We start from the raw sequence: 25,049 nt of genomic DNA, 5'->3' as shown, positions 1-25,049 counted from the left end.
ACCGAAAGCAATGGATGTGGAGCGGGTCTAACATGATACTGTGAAAGTTCAATCCATAGTGGCTCCAACACAGCCGCGAGAGTTCAGTTCAAGCGGATCCAACACAGCAGCGAGAGTCCCGTCCACAGGAAACCATCTCAAGCGGAGGCGGAAACCATCTCAAGCGGAGGCGGATCAGCAGCGTAGAGATGTCCCCAACCAATACAGGCGAGCGGTCCATCCTGGGTCCCGACGAGCGGTCCATCCTGGGTCTCGACTCTGGACAGCCAGTACTTCATCCATGGTCATCGGACCGGACCCCCTCCACAAGGGAGGGGGGGGACATAGGAGAAAGAAAAGAAGCGGTAGATCAACTGGTCTAAAAAGGAGGTCTATTTAAAGGCTAGAGTATAGAGATGAGTTTTAAGGTGAGACTTAAATGCTTCTACTGAGGTGGCATCTCCAACTGTTACCGGAAGGGCATTCCAGAGTACTGGAGCCCGAACGGAAAACGCTCTATAGCCCGCAGACTTTTTTTGGGCTCTAGGAATCACTAATAAGCCGGAGTCTTTTGAACGCAGATTTCTTGCCGGGACATATGGTACAATACAATCGGCAAGATAGGATGGAGCTAGACCGTGTAGTATTTTATACGTAAGTAGTAAAACCTTAAAGTCACATCTTAAGTGTACAGGAAGCCAGTGCAGGTGAGCCAGTATAGGTATATATGTATGTATATATGTATATAAAGGTATATACAGTATAGGTATATATGTATGTATATATGTATATAAAGGTATATACAGTATAGGTATATATGTATGTATATATGTATATAAAGGTATATACAGTATATATGTATGTATATATGTATATAAAGGTATATACAGTATATATGTATGTATATATGTATATAAAGGTATATACAGTACAGGCGTAATGTGATCAAACTTTCTTGTTCTTGTCAAAAGTCTAGCAGCCGCATTTTGTACCAACTGTAATCTTTTAATGCTAGACATGGGGAGACCCGAAAATAATACGTTACAGTAATCGAGACAAGACGTAACAAACGCATGGATAATGATCTCGGCGTCTTTAGTGGACAAAATGGAGCGAATTTTAGCGATATTACGGAGATGAAAGAAGGCCGTTTTAGTAACGCTTTTAATGTGTGCCTCAAAGGAGAGAGTTGGGTCGAAGATAATACCCAGATTTTTTACAGAGTCACCTTGTTTTATTATTTGGTTGTCAAATGTTAAAGTTGTATTATTAAATAGAGGTCGTGGAATTAGAAGTGAACAGTACCCATCCCTAGCAGCAAGTGTTGTTGTACTGGAAACTACTTTACAAACACAACTTCATCACACACAATACTCCACTATGGAAGTGTTCTTATATCCAAATGAGAAACAAATCCATCTTGGTTTGAAAAAGGCATTTGGTCACTGATGCACTTATTGAGTGATACCAATATTTTAAGATGTGAAGATTGCATTAAGTACGACCTGCAAATAAAAAATCTTACAAAATTTAAAAAAGCTTTCATTCAAAATATTCTATACACAGCATTTGTTTCAAATTATTTACTATTTCTTCTCCTTATTATTTTCTCTGGAACAATAAAATAACCATAACTTAAAAGTTTCCATTCTTTCTAAGGCAAAAAAAGTTAATTAAAAAAAAAAAAGACGGAATTGACCACTTAAAAGTAATATTTTGGATGTTGTTTTGCAATTGGATACAACATTTGTTGGTTCTGTGATTGGGAAACGCAATAAACATTTTATTTTAAGAATGTATGCAAAGTAAATCTCTGTGGGATGATGTACAATATTGGCTTTTGCCTGTCACTCCAAACTGTGACTGATATTGATGTTGTTTTGGGGATGTTAAAAAAGAAAAAAAAAGATTAAAAAAAAATGTTTAAAACACAATTCTGGATTTATTTGATGTATCCACAAATGTAAGTTTGTAAAAACAAAACCATCCTTTTACAAAAAAAAACAAAAAAAAATGCCATTTTCTCTCACTTGTATATTGCATAAAGGTCTGGGGACATACATAAAAAACAATCACAACACAATACGTGTCGGATGTGTTAATGTCCTTGCGTGTTACCTTTGCTTGGTAAACGACTGATGTTTGTAAGCACCCCCCGTTGAGAGGGCAATCAGGTTTCTTGCGACAGTTACATTCCTTTTTGGTTTGAGTCGTTTAGTCTGGGGGTAGGCAGTCCTTTTGCAATTGCTTTGTTGTGGTTTGAAATGATTTGTTGCATGTTATTCATACAGCTGTAGCTCAATTTAATGTTGTTCTTGTTGAATAGTTTTCTTAGGGTGTTGCCTTTGGGGAAGTGTGTGTCGATCAGAGTGAGGAACTTGCGGCCGATGTTGGTTGAGACGTTTTTGCTGAATGGGGGGTTGTACCAGATGATGTTGTTTTGTTTTCTGCTCTTTTTTTGGTTGGTTTCCTGGCGTGGGTTCATAGGTGAGGGTGAAGTTGTATCCGCTTTCATCAAGTGCTTTCTGGTACGGGGGGGTTGCTTGGTCTAATTCAGCTTTGCTAGATGACAGCATCGATAGCCTTGAATTAATTCCGGTAGGTATTCTTTTTGTGGTGGTGGGTGGGTGGTTGCTGTCATGGTGCACGTATTGGAGTGTTGTGTTGGGTTTTGTGAATGCTTGGTAGCTGTTATTTCTCAGGTTGAAAGTGACGTCGAGGAAGTTGACGGTTTGCTTGTTGGCTTCAATCATCAGACGTTTACCAAGCAAAGGTAACACGCAAGGACATTAGCACATCCGACACGTACGTAGGATTAACCGAAGGAGCGTTTAAAGCCAGATGGAATAATCACAAGCCTCCTTTAGAAACCAGACCTTGCGGAATTCTACAGAACTCAGCAAGCACATTTGGAACCTCAAAGACAAGAATGTTGAATATTTAATAACATGGAAAATTCTTGCATCCAGCACACCTTACAACAGTGGTAATAAATGGGTTGTACTTGTATAGCGCTTTTCTACCTTCAAGGTACTCAAAGCGCTTTGACACTAGTTCTACATTTACCCATTCACACACACATTCACACACTGATGGAGGGAGCTGCCATGCAAGGCGCCAACCAGCACCCATCAGGAGCAAGGGTGAAGTGTCTTGCTCAGGACACAACGGACGTGACGAGGTTGGTTCTAGGTGGGATTTGAACCAGTGACCCTCGGGTTGCGCACGGCCACTCTCCCACTGCGCCACGCCGTCCCTATATAAAAGATGCAATCCATGCTTAAAAGAGAAACTGTTTATTATATATCATCCAGACCTGTCATCCCTCAACAAGCACAGTGAAATCATTTCAACATGCCGCCACAAACGGAAACACCTCCTAGGTAACACATGAGCCAATCACCACACCCTACGCCTGCTTGTACCCACCCACTCTGTGCCCTATACAAACCATTGTATGTGAATGCTTCCATTAAAATCTCCTGATGATTGAGGGAACCCCTCATGAAACAGATCTGTAGAGATGAAGTAGTCTTGTGATTTTTCCCATGTGTGTGTGTGTGTGTGTATAAATACACATAAAATATTTATTGCATGTAAAATATGATTTTACTGTTTACTCTCACCTTTTTACTCAAATTGTTCTGTCCATTTTTTAATAAAAGTACACAATGTTGCATATTAATGTATGTGCCTGACTGAAAAAAGCATTAATATAAAATATCTAATCTATAAATGAAGAAGCATATTAAACAGATAGTTAGACAAACAACAATGTCACACATGTTATATGTGCTGATGCTGTGAGAAAGTCTGGACAGTTTATTTCAAATACTGCAGTTTCATTTGCTGCTGCTGTTCTCACCAGCACACTTGTGTTTCTCACACTGCTTCTTAGTAGAGAATCTCTCACCACACACACTGCAACTCAACACTTTCTCTCCCGGGTGTGTTCCCATGTGTGCTACAAGGGTTGATCGGTCACAAAAGCTTCTGTTGCAGATTGAACAGGAATGGGATTTTTCTCCAGTGTGTGTTCTAGCGTGTCTTTTCAAATTCTGACTTTGTGTAAAACTTTTACCACAGGTTGAACAGGAAAAAGGTTTTTCCCCAGTGTGTCTTCTCATGTGTACTTTCAAACTCTGACTTTCTGTGAAACCTTTACCACAGGTTGAACAGGAAAAAGGTTTTTCCCCAGTGTGTATTCTCATGTGTACTTTCAAACTCTGACTGTTTGTAAAACCTTTACCGCAGGTTGAACAGACAAAAGGTTTTTCACCAGTGTGTGTTCTCATGTGTCTTTTCAAATGGGTACTTTGTGTAAAACCTTTACCGCATATTGAACAGATAAAAGGTTTTTCTCCAGTGTGTCTTCTCATGTGTACTTTCAGAGAACAGTGGTATTTGAAGGTTTTGTCACAGGTAGAACATGTGAAGTGAGTGTTGTCAGTGTGACATGTTGCATCATCTTTAGAGTCTTCATCATCAGTGTGAGGAGAGTGTGAGCTTGTGTCCTCACTATCTGATAGTGGAGCTAAGAGCTTGTCTGCTTGTGATCCTCCACAGTGGTCTCCATCAGCTTCTGTTGAGCTGCTGCTTGGAGGCTCCCCCCCTCCCCTCTCCTCACTTTCACCTTTCACCTCATCATCTTCACTCTTCACAGGGACACCAGTCACTGGGAACTCCTCCGACCATTTAGGCTGACTGATGCCCTCTTCCTCCTCTTCCTCTTTAATGTGCACCACCTCTTGCTCCTCCTCTTCCTCTTTAATGTGCACCGCCTCTTGCTCCTCCTCTTCCTCTTTAATGCTAGGGGTCAGCGGGTTCTCCTCTTCATTTTTGATGTGTAAGATGAGTGGGTCCTCCTCCGCTTGTCCTTTATTGTGAAGGGTCAGTTTAACATTATGGGTCTGTGGCGTCTCGTCTTCCTCTTTAATATAGGGTGAATGTGGCTCCTCTACTCCCTCTTTCATGTGTTGGGGATGCGGTACCTCTTCTTCCTCGTGTACGTGGGGGGACTGGGGTTCCTCCTCCTGCTCACGAGGAAGATGTTCTTCATCGAGGTCTGTGGGACAGGAGAAACACATTCTTTAGAAAAGTCCAACTTTGCTCAGTCCTGCACCAACATATGATCTCACAATCTCATCAGTTTCCCCCTAATAGTAGTCAGGGTACTTCCAGCTGACACATGGAGAAGTTTGTCAGGGCCATGCCTTCCCAGGCATGGCCCTGTGTCAGTCGATCTCCAGCCAGGCTTTTAAAAAAAATAGACCTAAAAATGAGTGCTCATCAATCTTCACCAAGACGTCACTTAAATGACATTCACGGTACCGGAGGGTCTTGTGAGATGACGCTGGCTGCTGCAAGATCATTATTATGAAAATATGACCGAGAGGAAGGCCAGAAACACTTTTTATTTCAACAGACTCTCGCGCCGTACCTTCCGTCAAAACTCTAAAGGCCGACTGCACATTTCCTATCTTCACAATAAAAGCCCTGCTTCATGCTGCCTGCGCTAACTAAATACAGAGTCTCGGAAAACTGGCGTGCACAAGCGATCCCTCAGAAAGCTGGCGTGCACATCACTTGTGCACGCCAGCTTTCCGAGACTCTTATTTTGTTAGCGCAGGCAGCAGGAAGCAGGGCTTTTATTGTGAAGATAGGAAATGTGCAGTCGGCCTTTAGAGTTTTGACGGAAGGGACGGCGCGAAAGTCTGTTGAAATAAAAAGTGTTTCTCGCCTTCCTCTCTGTCATTTTTTCATAATAATGAACTGGCAGCAGCCAGCGTCATCTCACAAGACCCTCGGGTGCCGTGAATGTCAATCAAGCAAGCTACGGAATTTGCCGCCAATGTTTTCCTTGTAAAGTGTATGGAAGCTGGATGAATTAGATGCCAAAAACCAACCACTTTCATGTGGTATTGTACGGAAAGGACAACTTTTTTTCTCCTCCATTTGAAAATGTGGGCGTTATCATCATTACTGTCTGATTCCAATCAATGCAAGTCATCAGAATCAGGTAATACACCAACTTATATTCTTGTCTTTGTGAAAGAAAGACATCTATATGTGTTACACATGCTTGTATTATCATTAAACACATTTAACTTGTTTACAAAAATGTCTCTTTCATAAATAAATAAATATAAATGATATATATAAATGAGGTAGATCCCCTCGAGTTGGTCAATTGAAAAGTAGCTCGCCTGCAGAAAAAGTGTGGGCACCCCTGATTTAGATAGTGTCACCACAGTTCAACTGGGAAGAAGTAATCAGATTACTGACTACACCTTCAAAAGATAACATGTTTACCTCATTAATAATAGTAATAATGGAGTATATTAATTTAGTGCATTTGTAGACACTCAAATTGCGCTAGAGTGAGAACTGAGAAGGCATCATTCATGCAGTCCACACATTCAATCAAAATCAGAATCAGACATACCGTATTTCCTTGTATTGCCGCCGGTTATATAGTATGCGCCTGACTAGAATTACTGCCGGGTCAAATTCGTTTCGAAAACTAATTAGCGCATGCTTAGCATTACCGCCGGCTCAGGATTAACGCCGGGTTAAACTTGTTTCGCAAAATAATATTTTTATTAGAGCATGTCTAGAATATCCGCCGGGTCAAACTCGTCACGTCACGAGTGACACCTCACCTGTCATCATTTTCAAAATGGAGAAGGCTGATTTCAATCATTGGAAATCGCATAAAGAGAAGATTAAGAGCTATTCAGTAGGATTTAAGGTCCAAGCTATTGAATATGCTAAAAAGAACAGTAAGCAGCTATGTTTTATTAATATACCGTAGCTGCGTGTGTCAAATAGGAGTCATTAAATGACTCCCGCCTCCTGGTGGTAGAGGGCGCTAGTGATCCTTCTTGCGACTACTCGGCTGCAGAAGAAGTGACAACAATATGTTTCCTCTCGCTTGCACTTTTAACATGGAGGATTACATATTTAAAATAAAACAGTTTTCTAAAATGGACTTTCAATCGAAGCAGGAGGTAATAAAGGAAGATCTCCATCGAGACAGAGAGACTTTTAAAACTGAAAAAAGATAAGGAAGACGTCTATAAACAAGTTATCGATGCTTTTGATCAGAAGGAGCTGCGCATGGACTTCATTTATAAGTAAAGGTAAGACCATAATAACGTTTTTTTCATTAAATGTGCTTTTCATGATGGTATCCTTACATCACACTCAAATTTTTAAGCGCAGGCCTAAATTTACCGCATGCCTTTGGTAAGTGCCAGAGTGAGAAGAGGTTTTAAATTAATTAGCGCCCCGGTGGCAATTCAAGGAAATACGGTACTTTATTAATCCCCAAGGGGAAATGAACATTTTGAGCAATATGGTAAGCTACATTTAATAATAATAATAATAATAATAATAATTATAACAATAATAATAATAAAGAGATGAGGCAATTGTTTAAGGAATTGATTGTAAATGCTCCAATGCTGAAATTGAACTGAAATGCTGACAGAATGTAAGAATAGTTTGAATGTTGGAATGGTTTAAATGTTGAAGAGTTTGAATTTCAAGGAAAACCAGAATTCGGTTTGAAACTTGGGAAAGTCTTAATTTGAATGTCCAGGATGAGTGGAATGTGTTGATGTTGGAATGCTTTGAATAGGTTGGAAAACTTGGGGATGGTGCAACTTGGACAAATGTCACTCCGGTGGGTGTACGCATGTGTGGAAGGTACGTAGACACAAATCATTACGACTACAACATCCTCGGAAGAACCCACAAAAGCGCAAGGAAAACTCACACCCAGTGGGCAGGGAGAATTCACATCCAGTGGGACGCCAGTGACAATGCTGACTATGAGAAACCTTGGAGAGGACCTCAGATGTGGGCAACCCCCCCCTTATAGGGGACCGAAACCAATGGATGTCGAGCGGGTCTAACATGATACTGTGAAAGTTCAATCCATAGTGGCTCCAACACAGCCGCCAGAGTTCAGTTCAAGCGGATCCAAGACAGCAGCGAGAGTCCCGTCCACAGGAGACCATCTCAAGCGGAGGCGGATCAGCAGCGTAGAGATGTCCCCAATCGATACAGGCGAGCGGTCCATCCTGGGTCCCGACTCTGGACAGCCAGTACTTCATCCATGGTCATTGGACCGGACCCCCTCCACAAGGGAGGGGGGGACATAGGAGAAAGAAAAAAAGCGGCAGATCAACTGGTCTAAAAAAGAGGTCTATTTAAAGGCTAGAGTATACAGATGAGTTTTAAGGTGAGACTTAAATGCTTCTACTGAGGTAGCATCTCCAACTGTTACCGGAAGGGCATTCCAGAGTACTGGAGCCCGAACGGCAAACGCTCTATAGCCCGCAGACTTTTTTTGGGCTCTAGGAATCACTAATAAGCCGGAGTCTTGTTCTAAAACCGTTTGACAATTTGCTTACAAATTGGTGACCCTCACCCCATCCTTGTTTGTGAATTACTTAGCATTTCATGGAAGCTGCTTTTATAGCCAATCATGGCACCCACCTGTTCCCAATTAGCCTGCACACCTGTGGGATGTTTCATATAAGTGTTTGATGAGCATTCCTCAACTTTATCAGTATTTATTGCCACCTTTCCTTACATCTTTGTCACGTGTTGCTGGCATCAAATTCTAAAGTTAATGATTATTTGCACAAAAATAAAAATGTTTATGAGTTTGAACATCAAATATGTTGTCTTGGTAGCATATTCAACTGAATATGGCTTGAAAAGGATTTGCAAATCATTGTATTCTGTTTATATTTACATCTAACACAATTTCCCAACTCATATGGAAACGGGGTTTGTAAATTGTATCCTAATTAAAAACGTATCCTCCAGTTTGTGGCTATTATGAGGCATATTTCCTTCTGGAGGCTTCACGGTGGCAGAGGGGTTAGTGCGTCTGCCTCACAATACGAAGGTCCTGCAGTCCAGGGTTCAAATCCAGGCTCGGGATCTTTCTGTGTGGAGTTTGCATGTTCTCCCCGTGAATGCGTGGGTTCCCTCCGGGTACTCCGGCTTCCTCCCACCTCCAAAGACATGCACCTGGGGATAGGCTCCTCCCACCTCCAAAGACATGCACCTAGGGATAGGCTCCTCCCACGTCCAAAGACATGCACCTGGGGATAGGCCCCTCCCACCTCCAAAGACATGCACCTGGGGATAGGCCCCTCCCACGTCCAAAGACATGCACCTGGGGATAGGCCCCTCCCACGTCCAAAGACATGCACCTGGGGATAGGCCCCTCCCACCTCCAAAGACATGCACCTGGGGATAGGTTGATTGGCAACACTAAATGGTCCCTAGTGTGTGAATGTGACTGTCTATCTGTGTTGGCCCTGCGATGAGGTTGCGACTTGTCCAGGGTGTACCCTGCCTTCCGCCCGATTGTAGCTGAGATAGGCGCCAGCGCCCCCCGCGACCCCGAAAGGGAATAAGCGGTAGAAAATGGATGGATGGAAGATGTTGCTAACATTTGTTTAGGACTTAGAATGCATAAAAAATAAAAACATGTTATTGTCTTACATATGGATTGTGAATGATAAGCAACATTTTAAAAATTAGATCCCCTTTGATAATTTTTCTACATCCTGTGAACGGGTTGATGCTGCGGCGAAAGTGAGAAAATAAATACGTGTTGGGAAAATGCAAATTTACGCAAACTTTTTAAAAAACCTGGTTAAAGATTGTTGGCGGTAAACCCAGACAGGTATGTGTATGTTGTAAAATGATGGTAGAATTAGCTTTATTATTTGGGGATTAGGGGGCCTCGTCATGCCCCTCCCAGGCCCAGCTTTGGCTTGTTCCACCACTGACAGTTTATTGTACAAATGAACTGGGCTGTGTAACTCATCTTTACAGGTCGTTACATTCCACAGAACACCGACGTGGTTGCAAGACCAGGTTGCAAGTAGCAGACGGAATGCATCATCCTCACAAGACAACACACCTTCTTATACATAATATATTAAGGATAGTGTTGTAACAAACAGTTCAGGGTGTCCCTCCAGTGTTGCCGTAAGAGGTCTGTATAAAGGTGGGTTGTTGAAGAAGGTGTAGGTATATGGAAAGAGGTGTAAAGAAGGGAACAATAAAGAAGTGGTGCTCTCATGACTCCCTTTTATTATTTTATTTTATCAGTACCCAAATTATGCGAACCCAGGACACTCGGCTACAGTCTTATTCATCAAATATAAAGTTAGTAAAGATGTGAGAGTAAGAAGTCAACAAACCTGTTCTGTGTAACACAACTTGATGTTTCTTGAAAACAGCGTCCAGTAGTTGATGTTGTTGCTCCTTCTCCTCTTTTGTTGGACAAAGTTCCTCCTCATACTTTGCTATCGTTCTTTCACACATTTCCACACAATCACAACACTTGACTCTCACATTTGATCTTCTTCTTAGCGATGTGTTGATAACGTCCGCGTCTCTTTGTTAGCAGCTAACAAGCTAAGCTAATTAGCGAGCTAAGCTAACTAACAAGCAAAGATAGCACGAGAAGCGGCACAGTGCTTCTAGCGCATCGAGACGACTTTAGCCTGAAATAAAGAATCAAATATGTATTCTATACGCCGTAAATATTTCAAACTGGAGAACAAATAATTTATTAGCGTCATGCTCTCCTTCGATGTGCTTTCACGACAGTTAGCACACTTGACGTTACAACACACTACTGCTCTGTTCTGCTGCTTTCTTCTTTTTTTTTTTTTTTTTTAATGTAACATACTTTTTATTTTGGAGTATTTTAGAGAGGAAGGAACGTTACATTGACTTTCATTTTGATTGTTATTTATTTTTTGTCACAATCATTTATAATTATTATTATTATTTTTATTTTTTTTTCAAAGGTTTATTTAAAAATTTCAACAATTACAAACAATAAGTCAAACAACAATATAAAACATTATGAAAACAGCGCCAGGGGGTTGTAAGTTCAAAATAATAAAAATAGAATACAAAAAATATATATATATATATATATATATATATATATATAATAAACAAAATGCAAAGCCGTGGGCTTATTCAGATTCATCAAACAACTTAAATTTGGAACACAGCATCATCGTTTTCACAGCTTTTTTTGTTGTTAGAGGTAGAGAGCGTTTTAATGTAAAGTTCCAGATCTTTTTTAAAAGCACAAAAGATAGGACGGGTATTAAGAAACTTACATTTATGAATATAAAACTTAGCCAATAAAATAATGAGGTTGCAAAGGTAGAATTCATTTTCAAATTGTTTGTTCATACAGTGTAAAAACAAAAAATCACATCTTTAAAGTAAAGCACAAATTTGTTGTTCTGCTGCTTTCCGTTTACCCCGGAAGCTGGGAATGACGTCACATCCGAGCGGACGAAAAAGAAATCACAGACGCTATTAAGTGTTCTACCGAGGCACCGTCAGTACACGACAATCCATTTGCATTGTATCACAGCTACAAGTACGATGTTTGCATGAAAATGGCGTGAAAATCAGTCAAGTATTGAAGAACGTGATCCTGTCACGAGATGGAGATGTTGACTGCCGTAAGATGGCGGCCATGCCATCTCTAAATAAGATATTGCCTGCTGTCACTCTTACCATGCTTTTATTTGCTGTAATATTTATTTGAATAACAATGTGATTCAAAAGAGTGTCTTGTTTTTCAAAAATAAATTCAAAGTAAACCAAACGAAGCTTTAATGATGGAGTTGAGTGGCGCCCCCGTGCGACATTCATTACAATTGCAACAGTGGTCATTTATCATCTCAATTGCTTACTGTTTTACTAATCTTTTTATTTTGATGTCATTTTATGTTAATGTCATCTTATCTCATTCATTGCATCGACACATGACTCTTTTTTTTGCCAATTTTATTATTCTAAGTTTAGTACTGTGATTTCCTCTGTTTTGTTATGGTCACTGAACGTCACATGTCACAGCAGACTTCCAGGCTGAGGCAGGTGTGTGTTGTCCAGGGATGTCCGAAGGTCATTTTTGACGGCCCCATGGCACATTCTAAAAATATGATTAAATAAAATATGGGGATAGGCCCCTCCCACCTCCAAGGACATGCACCTGGGGATAGGCCCCTCCCACCTCCGAAGACATGCACCTGGGGATAGGTTGATTGGCAACACTAAATGCTCCCTAGTGTGTGAATGTTGTCTGTCTATCTGTGTTGGCCCTGCGATGAGGTGGAGACTTGTCCAGGGTGTACGCCGCCTTCGGCCCGATTGTAGCTGAGGTAGGCGCCAGCGCCTCCCGCGGCCTCAAAAGGGAATAAGCGGTAGAAAATGGATGGATGGATGGAAAATAAAGCACACTTGGAAATAATGAATTTCTTTATGTGTGCAATTGCGGCAGAAGTCCACCGGAGGGCGCACGTTCCCTCTTCAAAAATATCATTCCACGTCCCCAGTCCTTGTCTACTTTTATCGGCCATTTTCCTATTTTTTAACTTATGTTATGTGTCTATCATTATATTTATTGTATTGTTTTACAGCCAAGCCCGGTTTTTTTTTTTTTCAAAATACTGTTTTTTTTAATTGATTTCGATATGATGTCTTTTGCAATATATAGTGACATCGTTTAATCGCACAGCTCTATCGGCACTTTTCCTTTTTTTTTTTCTTTTTTTTTGTAAGTGTCATGCTATATATTGGTTTAGTTTAAAGGCCCAGCCCTTTGAGGATTTCTTCTGAATTATTTTTTTCCAATTTATATTTTACAAAAAAATATTGATATCGTTTTATCGCCAGGACATCTCTGCGCTGCTGATCCGCCTCCGCTTGGGATGGTTTCCTGCTGGCTCCGCTGTGAACGGGACTCTCGCTGCTGTGTTGGATCCGCTTTGGACTGGACTCTCGCGACTGTGATGGATCCATTATGGATTGAACTTTCACAGTATCATGTTAGACCCGCTCCACATCCATTGCTTTCCTCCTCTCCAAGGTTCTCATAGTCATCATTGTCACCGACGTCCCACTGGGTGTGAGTTTTCCTTGCCCTTATGTGGGCCTACCGAGGATGTTGTAGTGGTTTGTGCAGCCCTTTGAGACACTAGTGATTTAGGGCTATATAAGTAAACATTGGTTGATTGATTGATTGATATATATTATATTATTTATTATTATCAGTGTTTATTGTGAGCGAACTGTGGTGCTGAATATCCTCCAGGGATCAATCTAAGAGTAAAAGGGAACAACAATAAAAACACGTGGAAGGGTACATTTAAATAAATCAGGCAGTAATATCACTACAATTTCTAGCACTTTCACTCTTGTCATTGCAATGAATGTCGCACGGGGGCGCCACTGAACCCCATCATTAAAGCTTTTTTTATATATATACTTTGAATGTATTTTGGAAAAACAAGACACTCTTTGATATCACACGTTTGTTGAAATAAATCTTACAGAACAGAAAAGCATGGTGACAGTGACAGCAGGCAATACCTTATATGGAGCTACCTTTTCCGCCGCTCGGCTGTGACGTCATTCCCAGCTTCCGGGCTAAACGGAAAGCAGCAAACAGAGCACATCGGCGGAGAAAGACGCTAATAAGTCAGTCTTATTATTTCTTCTCCAGTTTGAGATATTTATAAAATACATCTTTGATTCTTTTTATAAGGATAAAGTCGTCTCAATGCGCTAAAAGCACGGCGCCGCTTCTCGTGCTATCTTTGCTTGTTAGTTAGCTTAGCTCGCCAGTTAGCTTAGCTTGTTAGCTGCTAACAAAGAGACGCGGAAGTTATCAACACGTAGCTAAGTTGAGATCAAATGTGAGAGTAAAGTGTTGTGATTGTGGGAAAATGTGCAAAAGAACCATTAGGGCTATATAAGTAAACATTGATTGATTGATTGTTTTTTTTTATTTATTTCGGCAATCTTCACATAAAACAAAGAACAACAACAAAAAAATAAAAATTAAATAAATAAATCATTTGAGCAATGATTGAGCCGAAAGGGTGTAGGTCAGGGGTGCCCCCACTTTTTCTGCAGGCGAGCTACTTTTCAATTGACCAACTCGAGGGGATCTACCTCATTTATATATATCATTTATATTTATTTATTTATGAAAGAGACATTTTTGGAAACAAGTTAAATGTGTTTAATGATAATACAAGCATGTGTAACACATATAGATGTCTTTCTTTCACGAAGACAAGAATATAAGTTGGTGTATTACCTGATTCTGATGACTTGCATTGATTGGAATCAGACAGTAATGATGATAACGCCCACATTTTCAAATGGAGGAGAAAAAAAGTGGTCCTTTCTGTACAATACCACATGAAAGTGGTTGGTTTTTGGCATCTAATTCATCCAGCTTCCATACACTTTACAAGAAAAACATTGGCGGAAAATTCCGTAGCTTGCTTGATTGACATTCACGGCACCCGAGGGTCTTGTGAGATGACGCTGGCTGCTGCCAGTTCATTATTATGAAAAAATGACAGCGAGGAAGGCAAGAAAAACTTTTTATTTCAACAGACTTTCGCGCCGTCCCTTCCGTCAAAACTCTAAAGGCCGACTGCACATTTCCTATCTTCACAATAAAAGCTTTGCTTCATGCTGCCTGCGCTAACAAAATAAGAGTCTCTTGTGCACGCCAGCTTTCTGAGGGATCGCTTGTGCACGCCAGTTTTCCGAGACTCTGTATTTAGTTAGCGCAGGCAGCATGAAGCAGGGCTTTTATTGTGAAGATAGGAGATGTGCAGTCGGCCTTTAGAGTTTTGACGGAAGGTACGGCGCGAGAGTCTGTTGAAATAAAAAGTGTTTCTCGCCTTCCTCTCGGTCATATTTTCATAATAATGATCTTGCAGCAGCCAGCGTCATCTCACAAGACCCTCCGGTACCGTGAATGTCATTTAAGTGACGTCTTGGTGAAGATTGATGATCACTCATTTTTAGGTCTATTTTTTTTAAAAGCCTGGCTGGAGATCGACTGACACACCCCCCGCGGTCGACTGGTAGCTCGCGATCGACGTAATGGGCACCCCTGATGTAGGTTGAAGCAACGCTTATATAAACCTACCCCATCACAACAAGAACAAGGTTCAAAATATATAAAATCTAAAACATGCTTCACTTATATTACTTTTTTTTTTAAACAATATATAAGCAACATATATGTAGCACACGTCTCATATACACAGTATAACATTTAAATCAAACACATTTGTACACTTATATATATATATACCATATATATACAATTTATTTTAATTCCATATAAAGTGGTAATATATACATTTTAATATAACCTATATGTATAATTAGGAAATCATAAATGGTATTTATATACATATTATATATTATTGTCTTTCTAAAACAATGTTTGCTCTTCTATCTTATATTTACTAATGATAAATGACTTAAAAAGCTTTTTAAACTGGTTTATGTTGGTGCTGAGTTTTATTTCATCCTTTAAACCAGGGGTGCCCATTACGTCGATCGCGAGCTACCAGTCGACCGCGGGGGGTGTGTCAGTCCATCTCCAGCCAGGCTTTTAAAAAAAATAGACCTAAAAATGAGTGATCATCAATCTTCACCAAGACGTCACTTAAATGACATTCACGGTACCGGAGGGTCTTGTGAGATGACGCTGGCTGCTGCAAGATCATTATTATGAAAATATGACCGAGAGGAAGGCGAGAAACACTTTTTATTTCAACAGACTCTCGCGCCGTACCTTCCGTCAAAACTCTAAAGGCCGACTGCACATTTCCTATCTTCACAATAAAAGCCCTGCTTCATGCTGCCTGCGCTAACTAAATACAGAGTCTCGGAAAACTGGCGTGCACAAGCGATCCCTCAGAAAGCTGGCGTGCACATCACTTGTGCACGCCAGCTTTCCGAGACTCTTATTTTGTTAGCGCAGGCAGCATGAAGCAGGGCTTTTATTGTGACGATAGGAAATGTGCAGTCGGCCTTTAGAGTTTTGACGGAAGGGACGGCGCGAAAGTCTGTTGAAATAAAAAGTGTTTCTCGCCTTCCTCTCTGTCATTTTTTCATAATAATGAACTGGCAGCAGCCAGCGTCATCTCACAAGACCCTCGGGTGCCGTGAATGTCAATCAAGCAAGCTACGGAATTTGCGGCCAATGTTTTTCTTGTAAAGTGTATGGAAGCTGGATGAATTAGATGCCAAAAACCAACCACTTTCATGTGGTATTGTACAGAAAGGACAACTTTTTTTCTCCTCCATTTGAAAATGTGGGTGTTATCATCATTACTGTCTGATTCCAATCAATGCAAGTCATCAGAATCAGGTAATACACCAACTTATATTCTTGTCTTTGTGAAAGAAAGACATCTATATGTGTTACACATGCTTGTATTATCGTTAAACACATTTAACTTGTTTACAAAAATGTCTCTTTCATAAATAAATAAATATAAATGATATATATAAATGAGGTAGATCCCTCGAGTTGGTCAATTGAAAAGTAGCTCGCCTGCAGAAAAAGAGTGGGCACCCCTGTTCTAGACACTAACTCAAATATGGTAAAAAAAGTGTACAATAAAGAGTGTGTGATGTTTTTTGATTAAGAATGTGCCTTGTTTTACCCAGGACAGCAATGTATGAGGATGAACTTTGTCCAACAAAAGAGGAGAAGGAGCGACAACATCAACTACTGGACGCCGTTTTCAAGAAACATCAAGTTGTGTTACACAGAACAGGTTTGTTGACTTCTTACTCTCACATCTTTACTAACTTTATATACTTGATGAATAACACTATCCTTAATATATTGTGTATAAGAAGTTGTGTTGTCTTGTGAGGATGATGCATTCCGTCTGCTACTTGCAAGGTGGTCTTGCAACCACGTGGTTGTCGGTGTTCTGTGGAATGTAACTACCTGTAAAGATGAGTTACATAACCCAATAAACTGTCAGTGGTGGAACAAGTCAGAGCTGGGCCTGGGGCGGGCCCCTAAAACCAAACAACAAAGCTAATTCCACCATCATTTTACAACATACAAATGCCATTCTGGCATGTGTATCTTAAACCAGGTTTTAAAACGTTTGCCATCCATTTTTGCTGAAATTTGCATTTTCCCGACATGCATTTATTTTCTCACTTTCACCACAGCATGAACCCGTTCACAATATCAATCAATGTTTACTTATATAGCCCTAAATCACTAGTGTCTCAAAGGGCTGCACAAACCACTACGACATCCTCGGTAGGCCCACATAAGGGCAAGGAAAACTCACACCCAGTGGGACGTCGGTGACAATGATGACTATGAGAAACCTTGGAGAGGAGGAAAGCAATGGATGTGGAGCGGGTCTAACATGATACTGTGAAAGTTCAATCCATAATGGATCCAACACAGTCGCCAGAGTCCAGTCCAAAGCGGATCCAACACAGCAGCGAGAGTCCCGTTCACAGCGGAGCCAGCAGGAAACCATCCCAAGCGGAGGCGGACCAGCAGCGCAGAGATGTCCCCAGCCGATACACAGGCAAGCAGTACATGGCCACCGGATCGGACCGGACCCCCTCCACAAGGGAGAGTGGGACATAGGAGAAAAAGAAAAGAAACGGCAGATCAACTGGTCTAAAAAGGGAGTCTATTTAAAGGCTAGAGTATACAAGTGAGACTTAAATGCTTCTACTGTGGTGGCATCTCGAACTTTTACCGGGAGGGCATTCCAGAGTACTGGAGCCCGACATGAAAACGCTCTATAGCCCGCAGACTTTTTTTGGGCTTTGGGAATCACTAATAAGCCGGAGTCCTTTGCACGCAGATTTCTTGCCGGGACATATGGTAATATGTAAAAAACATATCAAAGGGGATCTGATTTTCTTTTAATTTGCCTGTTGTTCACAATCCTCATCTTAGACAATAACATGTTTTAATTTTTTTATTTCTTATGCATTCTAAGTTCTAAAGAAACATCAGCACAATCTTAACTATTCTAAATGTATCAATGGAGTCAATGGGAGCGCCTCTTTTCCGCTCACTAAATAAGAATTAGTTGATCAATATAATATACCCAGAAGTCGTTTTTTCATCGCTATCTCTTTAAAACATTCTGTAAAAATGCGTATCCTCTGGAAATCTGCCTTATAATAGCCACAAACTGGAGGATACATTTTTAATTAGGATACGATTTAAATAAATAATGTAAAAGGTTTTATAGAAATGTTCAGGGTGTACGCCTGTGAGTCCAAAAGGGACAAGCGGTAGGAAATGGATGGATGTATGGGAAAAAGGCACATCATCGACAGTCCACAAATTTTTACTTTTTAATGTCAAGACAAGTGTTGTCTTAAAGGAGGGCTCATATTTTAGGGCACCAAGGCAAGTTAGAAGGGCATCAAGGCAAATGTTATTTTCTTTCCAGTTTGTTAATTAAATGCAGAATTGCTCACAAATATTTGTGCAATAAACCTTTGGACAATTTTGACCCATACTTTGGGTCAAAGCATAATCATTATGTAAATGCATCAATAAGTTAATTATGCTTGTGTAAGGTGCTTTTTTCTTTTAAAACCTTTATTTTGTTAGCGCAGTCAGACCTATTATTGTGAAGGGGGAAGTGTTAAATGCCAATTTCAAAAGGCCACGCCCCCTGACCTCCCTTCTAACTGTCTATGCGACGTCAAGGCTTGGTTAGCCCAGAATTTTTTAATAATGAATGAGGGAAAAACGGAAATTTGAGTTTTTTGGTGGGGCCCTCACTGACTTGGGACCATTGCAAAATGATGTGCGTCCCAAAGTCACCAGCCTTGGCGTCACTATAGACAGCCATTTTAAACTTGACATACAAGTCGATGGCGTTTTAAAATCGTGATTTTATCACCTTTGTCTTTTAATAAAGGTAAAACCGTTTTTATCTTTTAACCTTTTTGAAGAAGTGGTGCATGCTTTTATTTGAAGTGGCCTGGACTACTGCAATGCACTTTATGCTGGCATTAGCCAAAAAGCTCTCTCCTGGTTGCAGTTAGTCCAGAACGCGGCAGCAGGGCTTTGAACAGGGGCCAGGAAACACCAGCATCCATCCATCATCTTCCGCTTATCTGAGGTCGGGTCGCGGGGGCAACAGCCTAAGCAGGGAAGCCCAGACTTCCCTCTCCCCAGCCACTTCGTCTAGCTCTTCCCGGGGGATCCCGAGGCGTTCCCAGGCCAGCCGGGAGACATAGTCTTCCCAACGTGTCCTGGGTCTTCCCCGTGGCCTCCTACCGGTTGGACGTGCCCTAAACACATCCCTAGGGAGGCGTTCGGGTGGCATCCTGACCAGATGCCCGAACCACCTCATCTGGCTCCTCTCCATGTGGAGGAGCAGCGGCTTTACTTTGAGTTCCTCCCGGATGGCAGAGCTTCTCACCCTCTCTAAGGGAGAGACCCAAACTCATTTGGGCCGCTTGTACCCGTGATCTTATCCTTTCGGTCATGACCCAAAGCTCATGACCATAGGTGAGGATGGGAACGTAGATCGACCGGTAAATTGAGAGCTTTGCCTTCCGGCTCAGCTCCTTCTTCACCACAACGGATCGGTACAACGTCCGCATTACTGAAGACGCCGCACCGATCCGCCTGTCGATCTCACGATCCACTCTTCCACCACCCGTGAACAAGACTCCTAGGTACTTGAACTCCTCCACTTGGGGCAGGGTCTCCTCCCCAACCCGGAGATGGCATTCCACCCTTTTCCGGGCGAGAACCATGGACTCGGACTTGGAGGTGCTGATTCTCATTCCGGTCGCTTCACACTCGGCTGCAAACCGATCCAGTGAGAGCTGAAGATCCCGGCCAGATGAAGCCATCAGGACCACATCATCTAAACGCCAGCATATAACCCCAATTCTTCAGAGTTTGCACTGGCTCCCTGTTCATTTTAGAATTGATTTTAAAAAATGTTGCTGTTTGTTTTGAAATCTTTACATGGACTGGCACCTCAATATATCTCGGACCTTATCCAAATTTACATTCCTGCGCGCGATCTGAGGTCCGAGAGCCAGTTCCAGCTCGTGGTGCCCAAGACCAGACTTAAGACCCTAAGCTCTGGAACACTCTGCCCCTCCATGTTCAAACTGCTTCCACAGTGGACTCTTTCAAGTCTCGTCTTAAGACCCACTTTTATTCTTTGGCTTTTAACACTACGTGAGTTGTGTGGTCCTCTGTCCTCTGTTTTTTATACATTTTGATTTCTATTTCACTGTTTTAATTGCTTTTACCCTTTAAAATTGTTTTAATCATATTCATTTTTATATTTCCATTAGAGGTGGACCCACCGACCCCCTGCTTTAAAGAGGAAGAGGCGGTGCACATTAAAGAGGAAGAGGAGGAAGAGGGCATCAGTCAGCCTAAATGGTTGGAGGAGTTCCCAGTGACTGGTGTCCCTGTGAAGGGTGAAGATGATGAGGTGAAAGGTGAAAGTGAGGAGAGGGGAGGGGGGGAGCCTCCAAGCAGCAGCTCAACAGAAGCTGATGGAGACCACTGTGGAGGATCACAAGCAGACAAGCTCTTAGCTCCACTATCAGATAGTGAGGACACAAGCTCACACTCTCCTCACACTGATGATGAAGACTCTAAAGATGATGCAACATGTCACACTGACAACACTCACTTCACATGTTCTACCTGCGACAAAACCTTTATATACCAATGTCACCTGAAAGTACACATGAGAAAACACACCGGAGAAAAACCTTTTATCTGTTCAATATGCGGTAAAGGTTTTGTTCTAAGTAAACATTTGAAAGTACACATGAGAACACACACTGGAGAAAAACCTTTTATCTGTTCAACCTGCGGTAAAGGTTTTGTTGAAAGTCAGGGTTTGAAAAAACACATGAGAACACACAACGGCGAAAAACCTTTTTCTTGTTCAATCTGTGGTAAAGGTTTTGCTCAAAGTCATAGTTTGAAAATACACATGAGAACACACACCGGGGAAAAACCTTTTGTCTGTTCAACCTGCGGTAAAGGTTTTACAAACAGTCAATGTTTGAAAAGACACACAAGAACACACACCGGTGAAAAACCTTTTCCCTGTTCAATTTGTGGTAAACGTTTTAGGGAAAGTCGCAATTTGAAAGTACACACGAGAACACACGCTGGTGAAAAACCTTTTTCCTGTTCAACCTGTGGTAAAGTTTTTACAGAAAGTCAACATTTGAAAAGACACGCTAGAACACACACTGGAGAAAAATCCCATTCCTGTTCAATCTGCAACAAAAGCTTTTGTGAGCGATCAACCCTTGTAAGACACATGAGAACACACCAAGGAGAGAAAGTATTGAGTTGCAGTGTGTGTGGTGAGAGATTCTCTACTAAGAAGCAGTGTGAGAAACACAAGTGTGTTGGTGAGAACAGCAGCAGCAAATGAAACTGCAGGATTTGAAATAAACTGTCCAGACTTTTTAACAACATCAGCACATATAACATGTGTGACATTGTTGTTTGTCTAACTATCTGTTTAACATGCTTCTACACTTATAGATTAGATGTTTTATATCTGTTTTTTTTCAGTCAAGTACATGCATTAATATGCAACATTGTGTACTTTTATTAAAAATCTAATGGAAAAAATTTGACTGAAAAGGTGAGAGTAAACAGTACAACACATTTCACAAACAATTGTTTTATGTGTATATATTAGGGCTGGGCAACGATCAAAAATTTTAATGGAAGTTAATCGCACTATTTCTCCGATTAATCGCGATTAACTGCATTGTATACGCAAAGCCCAATAATGAATTCAAAAGTAGTGTGTAGTGCACCTTTATTGGAATATTCTCCCACATGAACAAAAGTGCCAAAACATTTGTTGTGCAAACACAATTTAAATCAGTCCTTGTTAAACAGTAGCAGTTAAATAGCATATTTGATGAAAATCAACTCCAAAAATGTAAATACAAACATTTAAGCTTATTGCCACTGCCAGGGTATTTAAGTTATCCTGTTTGTTATGGAAAATAAATATAATCTACATACAAATCTCTGAGCCACAATCATAACATCTGAACAGGCAATTTCTGAGGTAACAGCAGAAACATTTTTTTTATCAGGGATCTTATGTTTAAAAAACCTATATTATAGGTAGTGGGCTGTTTTAGGGAATTTTGGATCAAATTATCCGTAGTAGCAATATTAATAATGTTGTGTTTATTCTGCGTAGTGCACTTAAGATAATTATGACCATATCTAGGAATTGATATGATGGGAATTTTGCTTGGTGCTTTGATAAACTGAACACATATACATGGTACTATATTGTGATGTTATGAGCCAGGGAAAAAAAGAACTACCCTACCCAGCATGCAACAGAAGTGACGAGCATGTAAAGGTTGTGTCGCCATGACGGCATCTTGTATGTTGTGATATGCACGCTCTGAAAGCAAACGTTAAGAACTCAGCCAACACTCCTGGTCTGCATTATTCATAAATAGACAGACAACACATATACTCCGCTGCTTCACAGGCCGCTGGATGTAGCCGGCAAAGTATTCCCATGCTAGCTAGCAGGTCTAGCAAGCACGCCTCATTCAGTCCAAAACGACCCGATCTATCCACATCCAGAATTGTCTGGCGGTCGTAAGTGATCCCGGAGTGACCACGCTGTAAGCCAGCCATGACATTTGCAGAATTGTCCGCTATTTTTGCCAAATGTTCCATCTTTACCAAGAGCCCCTCCACGCCGGGCGACGCCATCTTGTTAAGAAAAGGCGTTAACAAAATAAAAGCATGTAAACATACGCAAATGTGCGATAAAATAATTGTCGGCGTTAATAGATTGATGAGTTAACGCGTAATTAACGCATTAATTTGCCCACCCCTAGTATATATATATTACAATTTTAGACTTATTCATAATAGTGTTTTTTATAGTTCTCTGAAATATCGAAGTGTTATTTATATTTATTTTTAATTGTTAATGATCCCATATATTAGCACCTTAATATAATATACAACGTAGGAAAGTGCTATACAAGTATAACCCATTTATCATGTATTATTTATTTGTACTGGTTCACATCTTCTGGACCACTTCAGGAAGCATATTATTATTTACTTTACACAATACATGTTTTGAACAGTTGTCTTTTTTACATTTATAAAATGTCTGACTTTATGAATCATTTGTTGGGTGTCTATACCATTGTACTCTCTTTTGTAATATGATAATAAATAATAAATGGGTTGTACTTGTATAGCGCTTTTCTACCTTCAAGGTACTCAAAGCGCTTTCCACATTCACACACTGATGGAGGGAGCTGCCATGCAAGGCGCTAACCAGCACCCATCAGGAGTAAGGGTGAAGTGTCTTGCCCAAGGACACAACGGACGTGACGGGGTTGGTACTAAGTGGGGATTGAACCAGGGACCCTCGGGTTGCGCACGTCCACTGTACCACTGCGCCACGCCGTCCCTGATGATTGTGTTGTGATTGTTTTCTATGTACAGTATGTCCCCAGGCCTTTGTGCAATGTGAAAGAAAATGGCTGAATTGTCTGTGGAAGGATGGTTTTGTTTTTAGAGAGTTGCATTTGTGGATTAAAAAAAAAATCCCATTGTTTGTTACGTTTTTTGTTTTTTTTTAATATCCCAAAAACAATATCAGTTCGAAGTGTAAGGCAAAAGCCAATAAAGAACATTTACTTTGCGTACTTTCATAAAATAAACTGGTTATTTTGTTAGCCTATCACAGAACGAACAGGTGTTCGTCCTAAAAAATATTTTAAGTGGTCAGTCCCGCTTTTGTTTTTTTCTTAAATGAACTCCTTTGCTTTTGGAAGAATGGAAACTTTCACGTTATTTGTATTTTTTTTTTGTGTTCCACAGAAAATACGGCAAGGAAGAAATAATAAAGGAGAAATAGCAAAGAAATCAAAAAGATGTTATGCTGTAATTAGAAATAATTTGAACGAAAGCTGAATGTGCGGCGGCAGGTGCTTGAGGCCTAACAATTGTCCTACAATCCTAGCAGCAATGAAACAATTGTTCTACAATCCTAGCAGCAATGAAACAATTGTTCTACAATCCTAGCAGCAATGAAACAATTGTTCTACAATCCTAGCAGCAATGAAACAATTGTTCTACAATCCCAGCAGCAATGAAACAATTGTTCTACAATCCCAGCAGCAATGAAACAATTGTTCTACAATCCCAGCAGCAATGAAACAAATGTTCTACAATCCCAGCAGCAATGAAACAAATGTTCTACAATCCTAGCAGCAATGAAACAATTGTTCTACAATCCTAGCAGCAATGAAACAAATGTCTACAATCCTAGCAGCAATGAAACAAATGTTCTACAATCCCAGCAGCAATGAAACAATCGTTCTACAATCCTAGCAGCAATGAAACAATCGTTCTACAATCCCAGCAGTAATGAAACAAATGTTCTACAATCCTAGCAGTAATGAAACAAATGTTCTACAATCCCAGCAGCAATGAAACAATTGTTCTACAATCCTAGCAGCAATGAAACAATCGTTCTACAATCCCAGCAGCAATGAAACAATTGTTCTACAATCCCAGCAGCAATGAAACAATCGTTCTACAATCCCAGTAGCAATGAAACAATTGTTCTACAATCCTAGCAGCAATGAAACAATTGTTCTACAATCTTAGCAGCAATTAAACAAATGTTCTACAATCCCAGCAGCAATGAAACAATCGTTCTACAATCCCAGCAGCAATGAAACAATCGTTCTACAATCCTAGCAGCAATGAAACAATTGTTCTACAATCCTAGCAGCAATTAAACAAATGTTCTACAATCCCAGCAGCAATGAAACAAATGTTCTACAATCCCAGCAGCAATGAAACAATCGTTCTACAATCCCAGCAGCAATGAAACAATTGTTCTACAATCCCAGCAGCAATGAAACAATTGTTCTACAATCCTAGCAGCAATGAAACAATTGTTCTACAATCCTAGCAGCAATTAAACAAATGTTCTACAATCCCAGCAGCAATGAAACAATCGTTCTACAATCCCAGCAGCAATGAAACAATCGTTCTACAATCCCAGCAGCAATGAAACAATTGTTCTACAATCCCAGCAGCAATGAAACAATTGTTCTACAATCCTAGCAGCAATGAAACAATTGTTCTACAATCC

General features: G+C 40.7%; 2 protein-coding genes across 2 annotated transcripts; one reads left to right on the top strand and one right to left on the bottom strand.

Moving 5' to 3' along the window:
* Window positions 1–688: 688 nt before the first annotated feature.
* Window positions 689–10,630, bottom strand: LOC133540149 (zinc finger protein 771-like). The gene is made up of 2 exons (XM_061882688.1): window positions 10,215–10,630; window positions 689–5,044 (listed from the first exon to the last, which is right to left on the bottom strand). Exons 1-2 carry the CDS (start codon window positions 10,336–10,338, stop codon window positions 3,822–3,824), a joined length of 1,347 nt encoding a protein of 448 aa, XP_061738672.1. The 5' UTR covers window positions 10,339–10,630; the 3' UTR covers window positions 689–3,821.
* A 2,830-nt stretch (window positions 10,631–13,460) lies between these two features.
* On the top strand, window positions 13,461–23,498 carry LOC133540146 (oocyte zinc finger protein XlCOF6.1-like). The gene is made up of 3 exons (XM_061882683.1): window positions 13,461–13,527; window positions 16,540–16,649; window positions 20,202–23,498. The coding sequence occupies exons 2-3, from the start codon at window positions 16,551–16,553 to the stop codon at window positions 21,306–21,308; spliced, it is 1,206 nt and encodes a 401-aa protein (XP_061738667.1). The 5' UTR covers window positions 13,461–13,527; window positions 16,540–16,550; the 3' UTR covers window positions 21,309–23,498.
* The last annotated feature ends 1,551 nt before the right edge of the window (window positions 23,499–25,049 follow it).

The sequence above is a fragment of the Nerophis ophidion genome, linkage group LG21, assembly GCF_033978795.1.
Source record: "Nerophis ophidion isolate RoL-2023_Sa linkage group LG21, RoL_Noph_v1.0, whole genome shotgun sequence".
NCBI lineage: Eukaryota > Metazoa > Chordata > Actinopteri > Syngnathiformes > Syngnathidae > Nerophis > Nerophis ophidion.
The sequence above is the reverse complement of the archived record's forward strand: the minus strand, read 5'-3'. Positions and strand labels throughout refer to the sequence as shown.

Excerpts from the sequence above, each read along its gene's own strand:
- LOC133540149 (XM_061882688.1), bottom strand. The coding sequence starts at position 10,338 with ATGTGTGAAAGAACGATAGCAAAGTATGAGGAGGAACTTTGTCCAACA. Across the intron at positions 5,045-10,214 it reads AGTTGTGTTACACAGAACAG|ACCTCGATGAAGAACATCTT; the intron begins GTTTGTTGACTT and ends CCTGTCCCACAG.
- LOC133540146 (XM_061882683.1), top strand. The coding sequence starts at position 16,551 with ATGAGGATGAACTTTGTCCAACAAAAGAGGAGAAGGAGCGACAACATC. Across the intron at positions 16,650-20,201 it reads AGTTGTGTTACACAGAACAG|GTGGACCCACCGACCCCCTG; the intron begins GTTTGTTGACTT and ends TTTCCATTAGAG.